Raw genomic sequence first — 17,511 nt, 5'->3', positions numbered from 1 at the left:
CAGGCTGCATGTTTTCTGCAAAAGCTTTTGTTTCAAACTGGTGTGGTTAAAGGATGATGCCCACTGAACATTGCACTGCAAGTATCCATTGCAGTGCCTTCAATGAAAATCTTGCTAGAGGTACCAGAACTAAGAAAGCTGCCATAGACCTCAGAAGTTGTGAAACTAGCCTGGCTGGAAGGGAAGGAAGAGATACAATGTGTGATGCTTGCCTCTGCAAAGTGTTCAGTCTCATCTGTGGTAAGCTTTTGAGCTGTGCCACAGCATCCAGATGAGTACCAATGAATTTTAGGACTTGGATGGGGGAGAGCTGAGAGTTGGCACAGTTCACTATAATGCTCCGTTGAAGACATAGTTGGAGCAAGTAGTCCCTGGCCTGAATCAGTAGAAGCTTAGTGGGAACAGAGAGCAGTCTGTCAATGAGATAAGGAAACACCCAGAATCCTAGCAGTCTCAAGTGAGCTGCAACCACTGCCATGCTCTTGGTGAACTCCCTGGGGGCTGTGATGAGATGAAAAATGCAGGGCCCTGAATTGGTAATGACTGGATCCCAGCTGGAAGGGTAGGCATCTCCTGGAGCTCATATCTATTTTGATGTGATAGTAAGCATCCTGGAGATCTATACAGCACATCCAGTCATCCTTATAACAGTGGCAGAATACATTGAACTGTGTCCATCCTGAACTTCAAGTCTTTGACAAATTAGTTCAGATTGCTGAGATCCAAAATTGGCTGAGTAAGTTCCGGATCCTTTCTAGTCTAGGGGAACCATTTGGATGACTCTTTTTGCCATCAGCTTTTGTATTTCTGTGGCTGCCACTTTCCTGTAGCTAGGAGCTGGGTGGAATGTTGACAGTCTTTTTGATAAATTTTGGAGAAAAAAGGGAAAATGGTATGTAGTAACCGTGGGAGGAAGAAGGGAAAATTATATGTAATGACACCTTTATATTATACTGAGCACCCAGGTTTGGTTAGTGATGGTTGTCCAGGTTTCTGGGTGCAGTGATAAGTGCCCCCAACTGCCTCTAGAGTGCAGCAGTTAGGCAACCTTTCAGGAGTGCTGAAAGGTCTTCTCAGAGAAACAGCCTCTGAAGCCTTGATGGTGTGGGTCTCCCATGCCACAAGAGTAATGTCTACTATTAGAATTCCCCCATCTTCTACAGGGAGATTTGTTTCCAAAGGATTCCTGGGAAGATCCTTGTATCTTGTGGAACCACATCTTTCTACCCCTCTCTGGTAGATTGAAAGAAATGTACCCCTATGGCAGATAATGTCTTCCCATCCCATGTTCGCTCCTGGAGAGACTTTCTTTTACCTTAGGACTAAACAAGATGGATCCATGAAAGGAAACATTGATCAATAAAGTCTTGAAGGGCTCCACAAAGCCACAAAGGTGCATCCAGATGTGCCTTCTTACAACAATTCCTGAACACCCAGCTCTCAAAGCTCAATTTGAGGAGTGATAAATCAGCTTCATGGAGGCATTCAATAGGACTGGAAAGTGGCCAGTTGCAAAAGAATCATCTTCCTATATTCCACAGACATGGATCCTGAGAGGGTATTGGAAACTCAATCAGTTCCCTCTGAAATCGCATGATGTGTGCCAAGTAGTTCAGCGATCTGAGGGTGAAGGTCAATGACATGTAAACGTGCTTCCCAAACCTCTCTAACACACTGGACTTTCTGTCCAGTGTTAGACAAAGCAACTCTGTTCAGCAAGTTCTTTCTTGGTGGCTGCTGCTACTACCATAGCATTCACTGGGGGACCCTTGCTCCAGTGGTCTCTATCCTTCTGTGCAAAGAGGTATTTATCTGGTCTCTTGGAAACAGGCTCTCAGACATCTATATCATTCCAAGCCCAGAAGGAGATGAGGAACACCATCTCATCCACCGGGAGGACAACCCATGACATTGCTGAGCCAGCTGCGAAAGCCTAGAGAAACAAAGACTCCTCTTGGAGTGGGGGTGGGGGGTTGGAAGACAAACTCAAAATTCTCTGATCCGAACACTCCAAAACCAGAAGATGGATTGGAGTAGGAGTCAAAATTTGAGGTTGGACTGGTGGTAGGCTCACAGATTTAATGGGAGATAGAGATGGAATTACTCCCAACTGAATCTGGGTTCTGAGAAACTTTCTCATTATCCTGTCTACATCTGCTTCTGTTAGACTCCTAGTTGACTTGAGGGATGACAAAGTTAAGGATGGCCTAGACATCCTTCAAGGCATTTCCTGTAAAAAGGGTGAGTGAAGCCTTAAAGAAATCATCTCCCAAAAAAAACTGGGTGATCAAGCATGAGGATATCCTGACTTGGCTCGTGTCAGATCTGAGGGGACAGTTGGATCCAAGAGTCTTGACTTGGTTGGCATCAGATCTGTAGAAGCAGTAAGACCTGAAGATTTTGCTATCTTTTCAGGCAGAGCCGAGCTAGAGAAGAGGGATCAGAGGGACACTTTCTAGATTCTTTAACCTTGTCAGCAGTATCCCCTTTGGACGACTACAAAGATTTCTTGGAGTGAGGGAGAGCTCCAGAAGATGAGGAAGAAGTGGAGGGAAGACCACTTTATTTTTGCTCTTGGTAACTGAGCACTGCACAAACTGCACAATCAGTATTAACATACATTGCTCCAAAGCAATAAATGTACTCAGAGTGACCATACAAATTAGGAATTTTATAACCACAAGATGAGCACTTTTTAAAGCCAGTTGTTTTTTCAGACATGTCAAAAAGGAACAATAGCCACAACAAAATGCAATCAAAACAAATACAGTAAGAAGGGAGGGACTATCTACAATGGTAACACTAAGATTAGTAACAATGTACAGAAAATACCAGCAATAGTGAGAAGTACCAACACTATGGTAGCAAACAAATATGGGTAAAAGGTCAGAAGGCCCAACCAACCTTGCAAAAAAGTAATGGAATATATTATTTTAAACAATGAAATGCAATGAGGAAAGATGGATATACAGAAATCTACTAGGAAAAGCAAATTAAACAAAGATAACTTATCTAACATTAAATTCCACTTCAGCTACATATCACAATTCCCTTACTCTAAGGTGGAAAACGAGATCTGATGTAACTCGAACAAAGGAGAGGATCATGGGTAAGGGGAGTAGCACAAGCTATTCAGCCAAAGTCTCAAGAACTGGCCGAAGTCGGAGCCAACACCCACTGGTTGAGGAATGGATAAAAAAGACATCAGATCCAGATATAATGTAGACATTTAGACTATTCCAATATATTTAGAATTTTCTCTGTTATATTTTCTGGATAAGAGAAAGGAAAATATGCATATTTGCATCAAAATTAATCTAAAAGCATTTATAAGAATGCTATAAAATTATAATGATAAAGTAAACCTTACAGTCAAAACCTGTGATGTCTCTTCACTATTTTTGTAAAACAGCACAGATAATAGTTTCAACCCTTTGCACCTACAGTTTGCCACAGTTAAATACACCGATTCTGATACGGTACACCTACTTTAACTGAAAAAACGGTGGCATAAATATGCACAAATGAAAACCATGAAAATAATTTTAAACACATCCACCCCCACTACATACACATGCTCCCAAAATAACACTGACCCTGCCAATCCAGATCAACAATTATTTAACTATAATCAAATGACAGGAGGGGCCAGTCACATTAACTCACAGAATACCTCAATGGTTACCCATTTAAGCTACTTTATTGACTGTGGAACCCAAGATGTCAGATTGCGGTCAATAAAAAAATAATGGTCAAGTTGTGCATTTCAACTTGCTCCCATCATAAACAAACCAGCCCTACTAAGCCAGATCTATGATTGTTTAATTGTGATCTAGTCAAATAAAGGGAAAGGGCTGATGACTTTCATCCATATACTATATCAGTCTCTACCACCAACAGCCACATTTTGTCTATGCACAACTTTTGATGAATGACTGATCAAATAGAAGGAATAATGGTCACAATATTAACTAATTTCATATGCACACACACACATTTACTTGCGGTTTGTGCACACACCAATGAGCATGTGCTTTTCCCCTGACAAGCCAGTCTGTTGGGCAGTTGCTTTCACCCATATCCTGTCATACCAATGATGCTTGATTTGTGATGAAAAATGAGAGAGATTATGGCCACAGAAACTATTTAATCTGGTGGCTCCCACATCACAGTACAACCACCGCACTCTACATCATTATCAATGATCACTTTACAGTGATCATGCCCCCTTCTTTCAGCCACAGCCTGCACATACAGAAACGTGCAGAACATGGCCACAACTGTGAATTAAGTTGTTGCTGTCAGACACATACAATATTCCAGTGATGAGACAAAGCACCTTCAATGATTACTTTAACAGTTAGTGGTATTTCTATTTACTTATTAGTATAAAGTAAATAAATAAAAGGCAATAAAAATAAATAAATTGCCTGACTCCATACCCCCCTTTGATTTTAACATAACAACTTAACGTCTTATTTTCCAAGTTTACCATGTCCATTTGTGAATACATTCAAGTGCTGTAACGCTTTATACGTAAATGCAAATGAAAAATACATTCCAAAAATGCACTTTATTTCAGTACACTTACTAAAGATAACACTTGTACTGGTTTTGTTAATATCCCCGTGACTTTGATTTGCCAGAGAAAGCCAGTTTAAGTGTACTCAGCTTTGTGGCTGTGTGCTTCATTAAGAAGCACAGTTAAAGTGTTTGACTTGCAGCAATGCATACTACACAGTACTTAAGGCATTGTTTTAATCAAACAAATAGTTCAAAAATTCAAATCATTTATTTTGCAAAATATGAGTAGGTACATCCATACTCATTCCTTATAAGCACGATGCCTCTGGGTACAAGTAAACAATTCACAAAACAACCTGGATTATTGTGGTGAAATATTAAAGTTTTCTGTATGTGGCCATCTCTGACTGGCTTTGGTGTTCGTTACAATTCACAAAACTGTTCAACAGATTCCTTACGGAGAGGATGCTCCCTAACATCTGAAGGAAGCTACAGTCAAACCAATGCATAAGGCTAGATCAATAACATGTTGCGAAACTATGCACAAGACAGTCTAGCATCACTGGTACAAAGGAGCACGGAAAAAATCTTGAGTAATTTTAACCAAATTCCTAGAAGGCAATCATCTACAGTAAAGCAGTCTGGGTTCAAGGCCAAAGGACCCAATTAAGCCAACTAGATTAAATTCTTAATTTGGGACCAACATGTGGATGAAACTGATTAATTTGAAACAATCTTCATGGTCTCTTAATCCAACCAACAAAGGAGACTGCTAGGGAAACTGAAGGAAGGAGTGAGGAGGCAAAACCTTATTAAGGGTTGGCATAATGGTTAAGGTGTTTACCTCACAGACACAAGGAAAAGAGTTGATTCTCACCTTTGAGAGAAATTAAATAGGCTTGAAATAGCCCACAAGGGTATATAGCCTAGTACTGGCCTATGAACCTATGTAACAATAGTTTGAAATATTTGTATGGTTAAGCATGTTCTTGTGTCTAAGGTCACGGCTAATACTACTGCTACAGTTTAAGGAGAAGGTCTGGTATAATGGTTAAGGTCTTTGTCTCATAGGCACAAGGTACAGGATTTGACTCTGACCTCAGATTATTGGCTAGGCTAAAAATGACCATTCAGGGCAGTTAGCTTAGTACTCACCTATGAGACAAAATTTGAAAATGGCTGAAGGTAAAGTAGAAGGACAGAACATTGAGAATGGTGGTACTAAATGAAAAAGCATTAGAAGACAGAAAGGTATTACAAAAGACAAACTGTTATATGTACACTTCAAGATATTGGTCAGTACAATCCTAAAATGTAAAGGAGAGATTTTTAGTTGCACAAAATCAGCAAACACAATTCTAGAATATGCTCATATATCTAACAGACACAAATTTCAGGAAAAGTTATACAAAGACAGACTAATAAATGGAACTGTTCCCTTTTACATGCAGGCTAACTTGCGAATGCTTCTGTTTGATGTTCATGTCCTATAGCACTTCAAAGTAATGGTATTCCTAAATTTACAGTGCCATGAAAAACTGCAATTCAACAGTAAGCTTTCTGCTCCAACTGGTTATTTGTAATTCCTAGAAGGCAGATGAATCAGTCACTCAGAGACTTGCATGAATATGAAATAAATTACCTAAAGTGTAACAATTGGCAAATTTAAGAAAATAAATTTGTAAAATCATCAGTGTTTATGTATGACTTTTTATGATAAACTGCATCAGTCTTGCTACATACTGCTGAAGGATATATATGTGTGTGCATGGGAGAGCACATGTAAATATAAGTATGAATGCCTACACAGAAACACAGACACACACTATATATACACGTATATACAATTTATTATCATAACCTGGAAATGCACTTGGTCGAGTAGCGGAATGTCGAAAGTACACTTTCAAAGAGGATAAAAATCGAAACTTACCATACCAAAGCTTGAATACCGATGACCAGATGGCACATACATGTCAACGGGCACATTTTCAAAACAGAAAATATGGAACACTCGACTTTACCATGGTTTGAGATGGGGGATGAAATTTTTTTCATTTTCACTATTTAAGTTCGACAATATGATGACTCGACAGAGTGCGTTTCCAAGTTATAACAGTAAACCATATATACTATTGTAAAAATATTGAAGCACAAAATCTTGAAAACCATAATCTTGAGACTATAAAATCGACAGACCAAAAAAACATGAATATTCAAACTTCCTACCAGTATGGACCCAGGAACAAATGCTAACATGAGTACTTCAGGGAAGCAAGTCTGGGGGTTCCATACAACGGCCTTCAGCATTATGATCTTTCAATATTGTGGTCTCAAGATTTTGATTTTCAAGATTTTGTGTTTCAACTTATATATTATATATATATATATATATATATATATATATATATATATACACACACACACACACATACACACACACACACATATAAAGGAGGCAGCATGTGTAAGTTAAAAAAAATATCAATACAGCTTTTATCAGTACACAGTTTATACAACTTCTCCACAAAGGAAATGTACTACATCAGAAGTGGTATGTTCTACTGGGCCAGTCAGAATGCAAAGGTTGATAAAACTGTCCATGCAGCTCAGTCTGGGAAAAGAGGAGCAAACATCACATCTTAACAATGGACTGTGTGAGACAGTGAGAAAGGTACAAACAATTAATTCTAGGATATTACAAAAACCTATAATTTAATTACTTCACCTGCAAAACAATGAATTTGCAATGAAAGACATTTTAGCAGCTAGCAGTTAAAAAATCATGAGGAGTCAGTGAAGAAGAATTAATGGCACTGTGTAAGAAAACAGTCAAAAATGCCAGTGGTTCCCACCATTGTCAATGTGAACAAACAGAAAACCACCTGAAATTATGATGTGCAGGCCTTGTCATAATACGGAAACATATGCTTCACTATGGCAGAAAAAAGAGAATAGACTGAAAAATGAAATCATGCTGTTATAGTAGACCTAATTGTCCATTTAGAGGTATAATAAACTGCAAAACACTATCAAACAAAAGTGATATAGATGGATTAATACTGCTCAAACAACCAAGAAAATAGGAAATGCATATTTTTTAATTTGTAAAGAGCAACTTTGCTTTAATTTAGTGTATCAGTACATAGTAATCCATTGTTCCCATTTTATTTTCCAAATTCCCTTCATATGAAGAATTTTCCTATTTGCTTAATAAGCAAAATTTTACTGAAAATAGTTTTACGTAGCTATTCTCAGTAAAATGATATGTGAGAAAGACAGCAAGGTAATTCAGCCAAGTAATAAAATGACCCCCCCGCCCCAAAAAAAAAAGAAAAGAAAAACTTCAACGTTCTTAAGCATGTAGCTTACATAGATATTCTTGTGCAAAATGGAATCTGGACAACACAGGCAGCTACTTTCTCCAGAAAATATGCTGTGTGATGTTGCTTACTTAAAACTCAAAATAAATAAACACTTAACATTTCGATCTTCACCTGCAGTAAACTGATAATTTCTGCTATTCTTGATCGTTATTTTTGGCAATGGCACACTTTGTGCCTTGCATTTTTATTATAATCTAGCAAAGCTGAATTACTTCACTGGTATATACTTCCCATGGAAATGATACAGTATTAAGTTTCAGAAACTCAGATTTTCTGACACTTCACTTCAAAAGTGATGGCACTTTACCTGTCTGCACATCTATATGCTTTCTACCCTCTACTGCCTCTGGGGTGACAGCCCGAAATTCCTCTTTGGCACGTCTCCTGGCAATCGCTCTTCTACGAGCCTCCAGCTGCCTCTGGATCTCCAGTGGGTCTGGCTGAGCATTCTGAAAGAAAAGAAAATATATCCACAACAAAATATTTTTTTTCTTGTGAAAGTCACTGACAAATAAGCAAGTGCTGTTCATATGATTTTTATGCAAACATCTGACTTATGAAATAATTTTGTTATACAATGTTTGCAAATCTCGGGCTGGATTCCCAGGTATCTTGGGTGTAGGACCACATTCATACATACCCATATGCAGTGCCAGCAGTCACACAAGCACCTTTAGGGAGAGCTCACAGTGTTACTTTGTTAAGGACAGATTTGATTCTCTAGTGAGCATGTGCCTTCATATACCTGTCCCTCCTCTTGGAAGGATAGAATGCAGGTGTGACAGCAGTGCATTCACCAGGGTACCCTGCACATGGAGCTGTTGTACTAGATAGCCTCATGATCATACAGCTCTAACTATTTGTCAAACCTGGTACTGCAGGTAGGCTATTCATCTACAGTACAAAAACTGACATCCACATGGAGCAGCTATGTTCATAGGTGTGTACTAGGCTAATGGCCCTGGAGCCTTTACAAGCCTAGCCCATAAGATTTCCCTGGCATCGTGCCACCCAACCTTAGTTCCTAGTGCCTCTGTCAAGTAGAGCCACTGGAGTGATCCCCACAGTGAATTTTCTATTTCCCATCCACTCATCAAGATTTCTCTTGAAGAGGGTCAGTGAGGTGCTCTGTTTGACATGTATGGGAAGTCTATTCCATAGCATGGGCAGTCTCTGGGTTATGAACCTATCCCTCCAGCATGTTCTGTTGATTGTGGTAATGAGGTTGAGGTCTCTGGAGCTCATGTTCGGAGGGATTGGGATTTATTTAGATATAGCATTTCTAACAGAGCTGGGTCAGACATGGCTTTGTAAGTCAAGAAGAGAGCGTCTCCAAGCAGGCGAAATGAGACAGAGAATAGTTGGAGTTTTCTGAGTCTGTCCATATAGGACAAGTGTTTAAGGCCTAGGATCCTCTTTGTGAGGTACTTTTGTGGATTCTCCAGTTGTTGCAAGTGTCTAGTGAGGTACATACCAAATGGGGCATTGTACTCTATGACTGGCCTAATAAGGGAAGAGTAGAGGGAGATAATGACCTCTTTCTTCCTGGATGCAAAACCCTTAGTAATTTGATGTGCCACATAGAAGGACTTTCTGACCACAGTGGCAACGTGGTGGCCAAAAGAGAGGTTGCTGTCAACCTGTGTTCCCAGATCTCTTATAACACCTTCTGTGTTCAGTGGACTACCATCAATGTGGTAAATTCAAGGGAACCAGGTTTTTCCCAAACGGTATGAAGCAACATTTTTTGGCATTGTGGTTCTGACAGCAACAACCATACGCTCCGCAAGGATGGCATGCAGGGTCAAGCCAACAATGTAAACCACCAACAACCAGCAAAAAACGATAGTGAACATGCAGTAATGAAGAAATAATGATTATTTATTTATAATTCCTTCAAATCCAGACCGGTTTCGGCTATTCAGCCTTTATCAATGAATACAATAAAGTTTTTTTGAATGAAATGAAGCAGCCTGCATTTATACTAGTCTCTGATTACCTGGAAGCAATATTACAGCACCACCCAGTGGCTGGAGTAACAAAGTGCATGTTCCATTCTTGATTAAAGCATATGACCAGTGACATAAAATGCCAGAGGTGTAGATATTAAGTCATATTTTTAAAGATAAAAATCAAAGCTCTGGAAGTAAGCCATTATATGACATACATATTACAAGGTAATAGACCAATACCATAGTCACTATTTGTGAATGCATATCATAGTGTAAAAAAGCAGAAAATATATACCACTAGTATATATATATTTTGAAGGGTGATAACCACAAGTTCAAAAGAACTGAATGATAATGAACCAAGTACTGATCATATAATATATTACAAAATAAGGCAAAAAGAGTATAGTGGCCTCATTCTCAGCTATATTATAGATTATAATAAATTAAAATAATATGCTTGTAGATAATACAAGTTCAACATTGTAATTGTACAATACTCAATGTTTAACGCCAACATACCAGATATGAATACCAAACCATACATATACATATTCGTATCCTGAACAATTTTTTATCATGCTTTATAGAGTATAATATGAGCGTTGGTAGGCCTAACCACCATTGAATGGTTTGTACTAATTCTTGATCTATATGAATGTTTGTTGTTGTAACCATGATTATAGAAATCCTCCAGTTGTGGTGTGAAACACTCACTCATTATCAGATCAGACCTGGGGAATTCAAGGTTTTGGTTGGTAATCAATATTGTTCCTTGTGTTTTGAATATGGTTTCAACCCTGACGGTCGGTAATTCGGGCATTGAAATTTTGTCTGTCAGTGATATAACTGGGCATTCATGTCATTGTATGCGTTTCTGTCATTCATATTTGTTTCTTTTTTATTCCTCATGTCACTGTAGTTGTTCCATCCTTCCATGTGGCCGACTAATCAGGTTTGACTCCTGAGTTTAAATAGCTGAGTTATGTTGGTGATAAATTGCGTACTAACTTGTAAACAGGAGCAGCAGTGACCACATGGAAAAGTACCAATTAGTTTATTTGACGTTGAGGGCCTAGTATTGACCTTAACGTGTCATTCTTTTGGCTAATGACACGTTAAGGTCAATACTAGGCCCTCAATGACAAATGTCATACAGAAGAGGCAAGAATTTGGGAGGGCTATTTTCACATTACAAAAACAGAGAAGGGGGAGGTGCGATATATCATCAGACCACTATCAGTGGTGATAAACTAATTGGTACTTTTCCATGTGGTCACTGCTGCTCCTGTTTACAAGTTAGTAACACTAAAAGAATTCACCAGTGCCAACACCAATCGGGTATTTAAAACCAGGGTGTTTGGTAATTGCAGCAGTACATGGGTTATTTACTTAGCTACCTGCCAATGTAAAGCTTTTTATGTTGGTCAAACCTCTAGGTCTCTTAGAATAAGGATGACAGAACATCGTAGTGACATGAGGAACAAAAAAGAAACAAATGCTTTATACAGACACACGATACAACATCCCAATGCCCAGTTTATGTTCATGATCATTGACAAAATTCAGGAGATAGGAACAACCAACAGGGTTGGCACACCATTTTAAACCACAAGGAACAATATTGGATAACCAACCTTGGATGTTTATTCCCCCCAGGTCTGAATGACCATCTGTGAGTTTCACTGAACACTGGAGGATTTCATAATCATGGTTACAATAACAAACATTCATATAGATCAAGAATTAGTACGAACCATTCAATGGTGGTTAGGCCTACCAACGCTCATATTATACTCTATAAAGCATGATAAAAAATTGTTCAGGATACGAATATGTATATGTATGGTTTGGTACTCGTATCTGGTATGTTGGCGTTAAACATTGAGTATTGTACAATTACACTGTTGAACTTGTATTATCTACAAGCATATTATTTCAATTTATTATAATCTATAATATAGCTGAGAATGAGGCCACTATATTCTTTTTGCCTTATTTTGTAATATATTATATGATCAGTACTTGGGTTCATTATTATTCAGTTCTTTTGAACTTGTGGTTATCACCCTTCAATATATATATATATACTAGTGGTATATATTTTCTGCTTTTTTACACTATGATATGCATTCACAAATAGTGACTATGGTATTGGTCTATTACCTTGTAATATGTATGTCATATAATGGCTTACTTCCAGAGCTTTGATTTTTATCTTTAAAAATATGACTTAATATCTACACCTCTGGCATTTTTATGTCACTGGTCATATGCTTTAATCAAGAATGGAACATGCACTTTGTTACTCCAGCCACTGGGTGGTGCTGTAATATTGCTTCCAGGTAATCAGAGACTAGTATAAATGCAGGCTGCTTCATTTCATTCAAAAAAACTTTATTGCATTCATTGATAAAGGCTGAATAGCCGAAACCGGTCTGGATTTGAAGGAATTATAAATAAATAATCATTATTTCTTCATTACTGCGTGTTCACTATCGTTTTTTGCTGGTCGTTGGTGGTTTACATTGTGGTTCTGACACCAGTCATTGGTCTCATTGAGGCCTTTCTGTAGGATGTCAACATCACTTGGGGAGTTAAAAATAGCTCCCAACGTGCAATCATATGCTAACTTTGTCAGCCAGAGTCCCTTTGTGTTGGCCTGGACTTTAGAGAAGCAGATATCAAACAGGAGAGGACCCAGGACCGAACCCTGTGGGATTCCACTCGTGACTGGTCGGCAGTCTGACTTGGAGTCAGCTACTTTCACACTGTGGGTTCTATCTGTGAGCCAGTTTGCAACCCACCTAGTGATACAGGGGTTGATGCCTCGCTTAGTAAGTTTTTCTATGATTCCTGAGTGGAGAATGGTATCAAAGGCCTTGGCCAGATCAAGGTGGACTGTATGAACCATCTTACTTTCATCCACAGCTCTGGTGACTGACTCAAAGAAGTAGACCAAGTTGAGCAGGCATGACCTACCCTTCACAAAACCAAACTGTGTAGGATCCAGAGTTTGGAGATTCCCTATATCCTTGTTTATTAGGTCCATGATGATGCGTTCCATAGCTTTGCATATCAGACTTGTCAGGCTAATGGGGCGATAGTTCCTGGGGTCTGTAGTTGCTCCTCCTTTGTGGAGAAGGATGACAGTAGCAGTGCGCCATTCGGTAGGGACAAAGCCTGAGGTGAGGCTGTGATTGAACAGGGCACACAGGTGAGGTGCCAGTTCACTCTGTAGTTCATGAGGAACACAGCCAGGGATACTGCCAGGTCCCATAGAAACTGTATTCTTGGCCTTGGACAGTGCTGTTTTAACCTGTGCAGCAGTAATACTGGGTGCCTGGCAATCTACTGGTATTGTGATTGGTCCTTTGGGGGGGGGGGGGATACAGTTAGCACTGAATCGGTCTGCCAGTATATTTGCAATATCCGTTGGCTCGGTATAGGCGGTACCATTGTGCAGTAGCTCAGAGCAAATCTGGGTATTGCCATGGAGATTCTTTACATAACTATAGAAGGCCTTGTGGTTGCCTTTACTATCTGCTGCAATTCTGTTTTCATAGCTAGCTTTACAAGATTTGATGAGAGATCTCAACCTTTTGTTGAGGCTGATAAGGGAGTATTTCCAGTCTTGGGACTTCACCTTATTCCGCATGTCTGTGCACTTCAGTCAGACTAGGTGACCTTGATGAGTAATCTGACAAGTTTGGTATTTGCTTAAAAGAGATAATGAAATTCTATAACTTGTCTGGGTGTAGCAGGACTCCCTTACATTCAATACCTTGGAACTGCAAGGTAATGAACTGGATGACCCCCTCCACAGGACGGTGTCATCCTCAGGGCAGTGTGGACTTTTCAGTTCATATTATATACTGCTGTGGTGGTGCTGCGGTAGCGTTGTCGCCTCACAGTTAGACGCTGCCCGTTCGATTCTCAGTTTAGAGCGTCTTCTGTGTGTCGACATGCGTGAATGGGCGTTCCTTCGTTGAAGGTTGTGTGTTAGGCCTGGCAAGCCAGCACATAAAAATCAACTGCCAATCATTAGCGGACCGGAGTTCCGCTGTGGCGACCCCTAACCGTGAAAAGCCGAAAGGCTTACATTAGTGAAAGCAGGGTGGCACAGGCTGTTCACTCTCATTACTCCTCCATTTTAGAATATTACCCCCTAAATTACTTTTTAGACAAATGCACCACATATCCTATTAAACTAGTGAAATGACACCCTGCTCAAGACACACACTGGTAATTTGAAAGTAAGACTTTGATTGTTCTTGGAGCTCATGAATAGCAGTTGCAAGTAAAATTATAAAAGACTATCTGTAACAATTAATTGACTGCTAAAGACCTCCTGTAAAGGTGCTTTCCCTCCATTGTACTGTTTTTACTACATTATCACAGATAGAAAAATTGCTAATTTATACTATGAAGGTTAGCCAGTAATAAAATAAAGAATTAATTATAAAAAATACAAATACAATCTGCCTTTCACAATCACAGGTCTGCAGCTCTCTAGATTTCTATTTGAACAGACATGAAGACAATAAAAAAGAAACAAATGCATAAAAATAAATACAAATGAATTTATGTAAAATAGTTAAGCATTTAATTATTGTGCTTGTTATTTAGTGTCAGAATTTTCAGCCAGGCTTAACATACTCAGCCTTATGCATTTCTTGAATTTTAGTGCACAGAGCATCCACATTACTTTACAAAATCTTGGAAAAGACAGACTTGTTAAGAACCTTTCTGATGTCAGGCAGGTGTTTAAAGTACAACTGAGTAAATTAAACTTACCATAACAATAAATGTTCGAATAATCACAGCTGCAGTAGCCTTATCTATATGGGTTATATGTAACAGGTGGACAGCGTTCAAAGCTTCAAGAACGACACTTCCATGCACCCAAACCAGTACTAAGCTTCAGCTGAGCTGAAGAAATAGTGGTTTGGGTGGCAAGATCTTCAGAGTTTTCATGCCAACTGAGAGAAGGAGGAAGTACAGAGCCCTGATAGGAAAGTTAAAAGAGAAGACCTCACCCTGATACAAAAACATACAAAACAAATGGGAAGGAGGGAGGAAGCAGCTACTATAGAAGTTATCACTCAAACATCTATACTCATGGTAAGCTTATTCACTCAACTATACTATTTTCATCATGATCACTTCTTCAGCAGCCTTAACTATATGGGTAGACTACCATAGTTTATACTGACTAAGACGATGAAGGTGAGGGTCCAGGAGCCCCTGGAGAATGATCCAAGCAAAGACTGTCATAAACCTGGAGAAGGAATCCAGTTTGTAGTGCTAGGTAAAGGCATGTACAAAGGTCCAAGTTACTGCTTCCGGAATATTTCTAGAATCCAACCTTTTCCAAAAAGCCACAGATTAACCTAAAACCCTGGTAAAATGAGCCTAGATCCTGCGTGGAACTGCCTTATTATGGTGGGTATAACACTAAGTAATACACAAGACAACCATTTGGAAATGTTATGTTTTGTCGCAGGGTGATCATTCTTACCTTCACAAGAAATTAACTGATCATAGTCACAAAGAGATTTAGCTGTGGCCAGATAACTCTTGAATTGTCTGAGGACATCTAAGGTGCAGAGTATCTTTTCTCCCTCATTTATCAGTTCTGCAAAGACCTGGAGATGGATCATCTGGGTCAAAGTTAACTTGGAAACCACGCTAAGCAAAAATAAAGGATTAGAGCTTAAATCAACTCAAACATTGTGGAAAATGAGGTATGGTTGACCTACCTTAAGAGCTTGCAACTCGTGTTCTCTTGGTGCAAAAATCAAAGCAATCAGCAATATTGTTTTCAATGTTAACTACCCCAAATCAGCTTAGTGAGCTGGTTCAAATGGTGGAAGAGTTAATTTTTTCCAAGACAAAATTAAGATCCCAAGGAGGAGCTAACTGTTTTCTAGGAGGCTTGGTATGTAACAATCCTTTCAAAAACATTTTACCTGGGCTTGCAGTTAAAGAAAGGGATAGAACCAGAGAAACACTATCCTAAAAAGAGTCCTTGTTCTTGTCTTGGCACCAATTAGAAAATATTTTCCATTAACTAATTATGATTTTCATGTAAAACTTTTTCTTGCTTCCTTTAATACCTGCAGCACAACCTCAGAAAATAGGTGCCTAAAAAAAAGGTATTAAATCTCTTATCATCCAGGTAGTCAGTTGTAATTATTTGGAGTAGGGATGCAACAACCCCTTCCCCTGCATCTTGTATGAGTAGGTCTAGTTGCTGAGGAAGCTTGGGGTAATTGCCCCTAGCAATTTCTAATAGAAGGGAGAACCACTATTGCCTGGGCCAGAAGGGAGTCATCAAAATGATCTTTGAGAGGCCTTCTGAAACATCAGAAAGACCCTGGATATTAGTGCAAAACTTGGAAAAGCATACAGAAACATTTCTGTTCATGGAAAATTAAATGTATCCATCTTTTAGACTTTTGTGCATGGAGTCCAGGAGCAGAATTTTGCCAACTGATTGTTTTGAGTGGAACAAATAGACTTATTTGAGGTGTTTCCCACAGTGGGATCAATTTTTGGAAGACACCCTGATTCAGATTCCATTTGTGAGGATTTGTCTTGGTCCTGCTCAGCTTGTCTGCTACACAGTGTTTCTTTCACAGTACGTAAGATGCCTGTAGACTGAGACTGTGTTGAAAAGGTATATCCCGATATACCATCGGCAGTACTGGTTCTCCTTGCTTTTTTATGCATCACATTACTGAGGTGTTGTCTGTAAAGACTTGCAGAGGTCCTGGAATAGTTAAGAGATGACAGCTTTTACTTTATAAGAGATATATTTTTATATTTGATATTTGTGTGTTTTGGTCTGTTTTTTTTTTTCCAAAGACTCCGAACATTTATTCATATAGACACTGCTCCCCAAACAAAGTCTGAAGCATCTGTTGTAACTAACTGTGCTAGAACATGAAGGGAGAAGGAGAATTGGGTTTGGAGAAATTTGGCATATGTACTACATCAACCTCCACAAACCCTAAAACTAGAATCTGAATTGTTCAGGGATGTTGATTCTAGGACAATAAGGATTTCAGGTATCAGTGGATTTTTTCCATCTGGAGTCTTGTAAAAGGTATTGTTATCACTGATGCCACGAGACTCAGAATCTTGAGGAACTGCCTTGCTGAGATGGCTGCCAGAGTGGAAAACTAAGGAAAAGACCTAAGCGCAGATCTATTTTTGCCTATGGAAGAAAGATTCTCTGAATGAAGGTGGCCAGGATTCACTCTATGTGAACAATCCTGTGAGGAGGAGTCAGACAAGACTTCTTTTTCATTTGGAATCCCAGTCTGTGCAGGAGATACCTTGCCAAACTGAGAGATTTGTGATACTGAAAAAGACTCTGCAAAGATAGGCAAGTTGTATAAATAATGAAAAATATGAATACATTTCAGTCTGCAGTAGGCTATCACAGGAGCCACACACTTTGTGAATATCTACGGAGCAGTAAACAGACCAAAGGGTAATTCAGAGAACTGATAATGTGATCCACACACAAAAATCACAAGCAGACATTTCCTCACAAGAAGAAATTGGATATAAAACATTCCTCATACTTTCACATTTAATCAGAACAAACCTTAACATATAAGCAAGAAAAATTCAAATGC

At 39.0% G+C, this 17,511-nt stretch overlaps 1 protein-coding gene across 2 annotated transcripts in view; it reads right to left on the bottom strand.

Annotated features, from left to right (window-relative positions):
- RSPH3 (radial spoke head 3) overlaps window positions 1–17,511 on the bottom strand; it is a 394,995-nt gene that overhangs the window by 365,159 nt on the left and 12,325 nt on the right. For both annotated transcript variants that reach the window (XM_044054703.1, XM_044054704.1), the window contains exon 4: window positions 8,218–8,359. In XM_044054703.1, the coding sequence (XP_043910638.1) occupies window positions 8,218–8,359 (142 nt within the window). The remainder of the gene's footprint in view (window positions 1–8,217; window positions 8,360–17,511) is intronic.

Source organism: Protopterus annectens, chromosome 13.part0 (genome assembly GCF_019279795.1).
Source record: "Protopterus annectens isolate FY-2018-M chromosome 13.part0, PAN1.0, whole genome shotgun sequence".
Classification (NCBI taxonomy): Eukaryota; Metazoa; Chordata; order Ceratodontiformes; family Protopteridae; genus Protopterus; species Protopterus annectens.
Note: the sequence above shows the minus strand (reverse complement) of the source record. Positions and strands in the feature narration are given on the sequence as shown.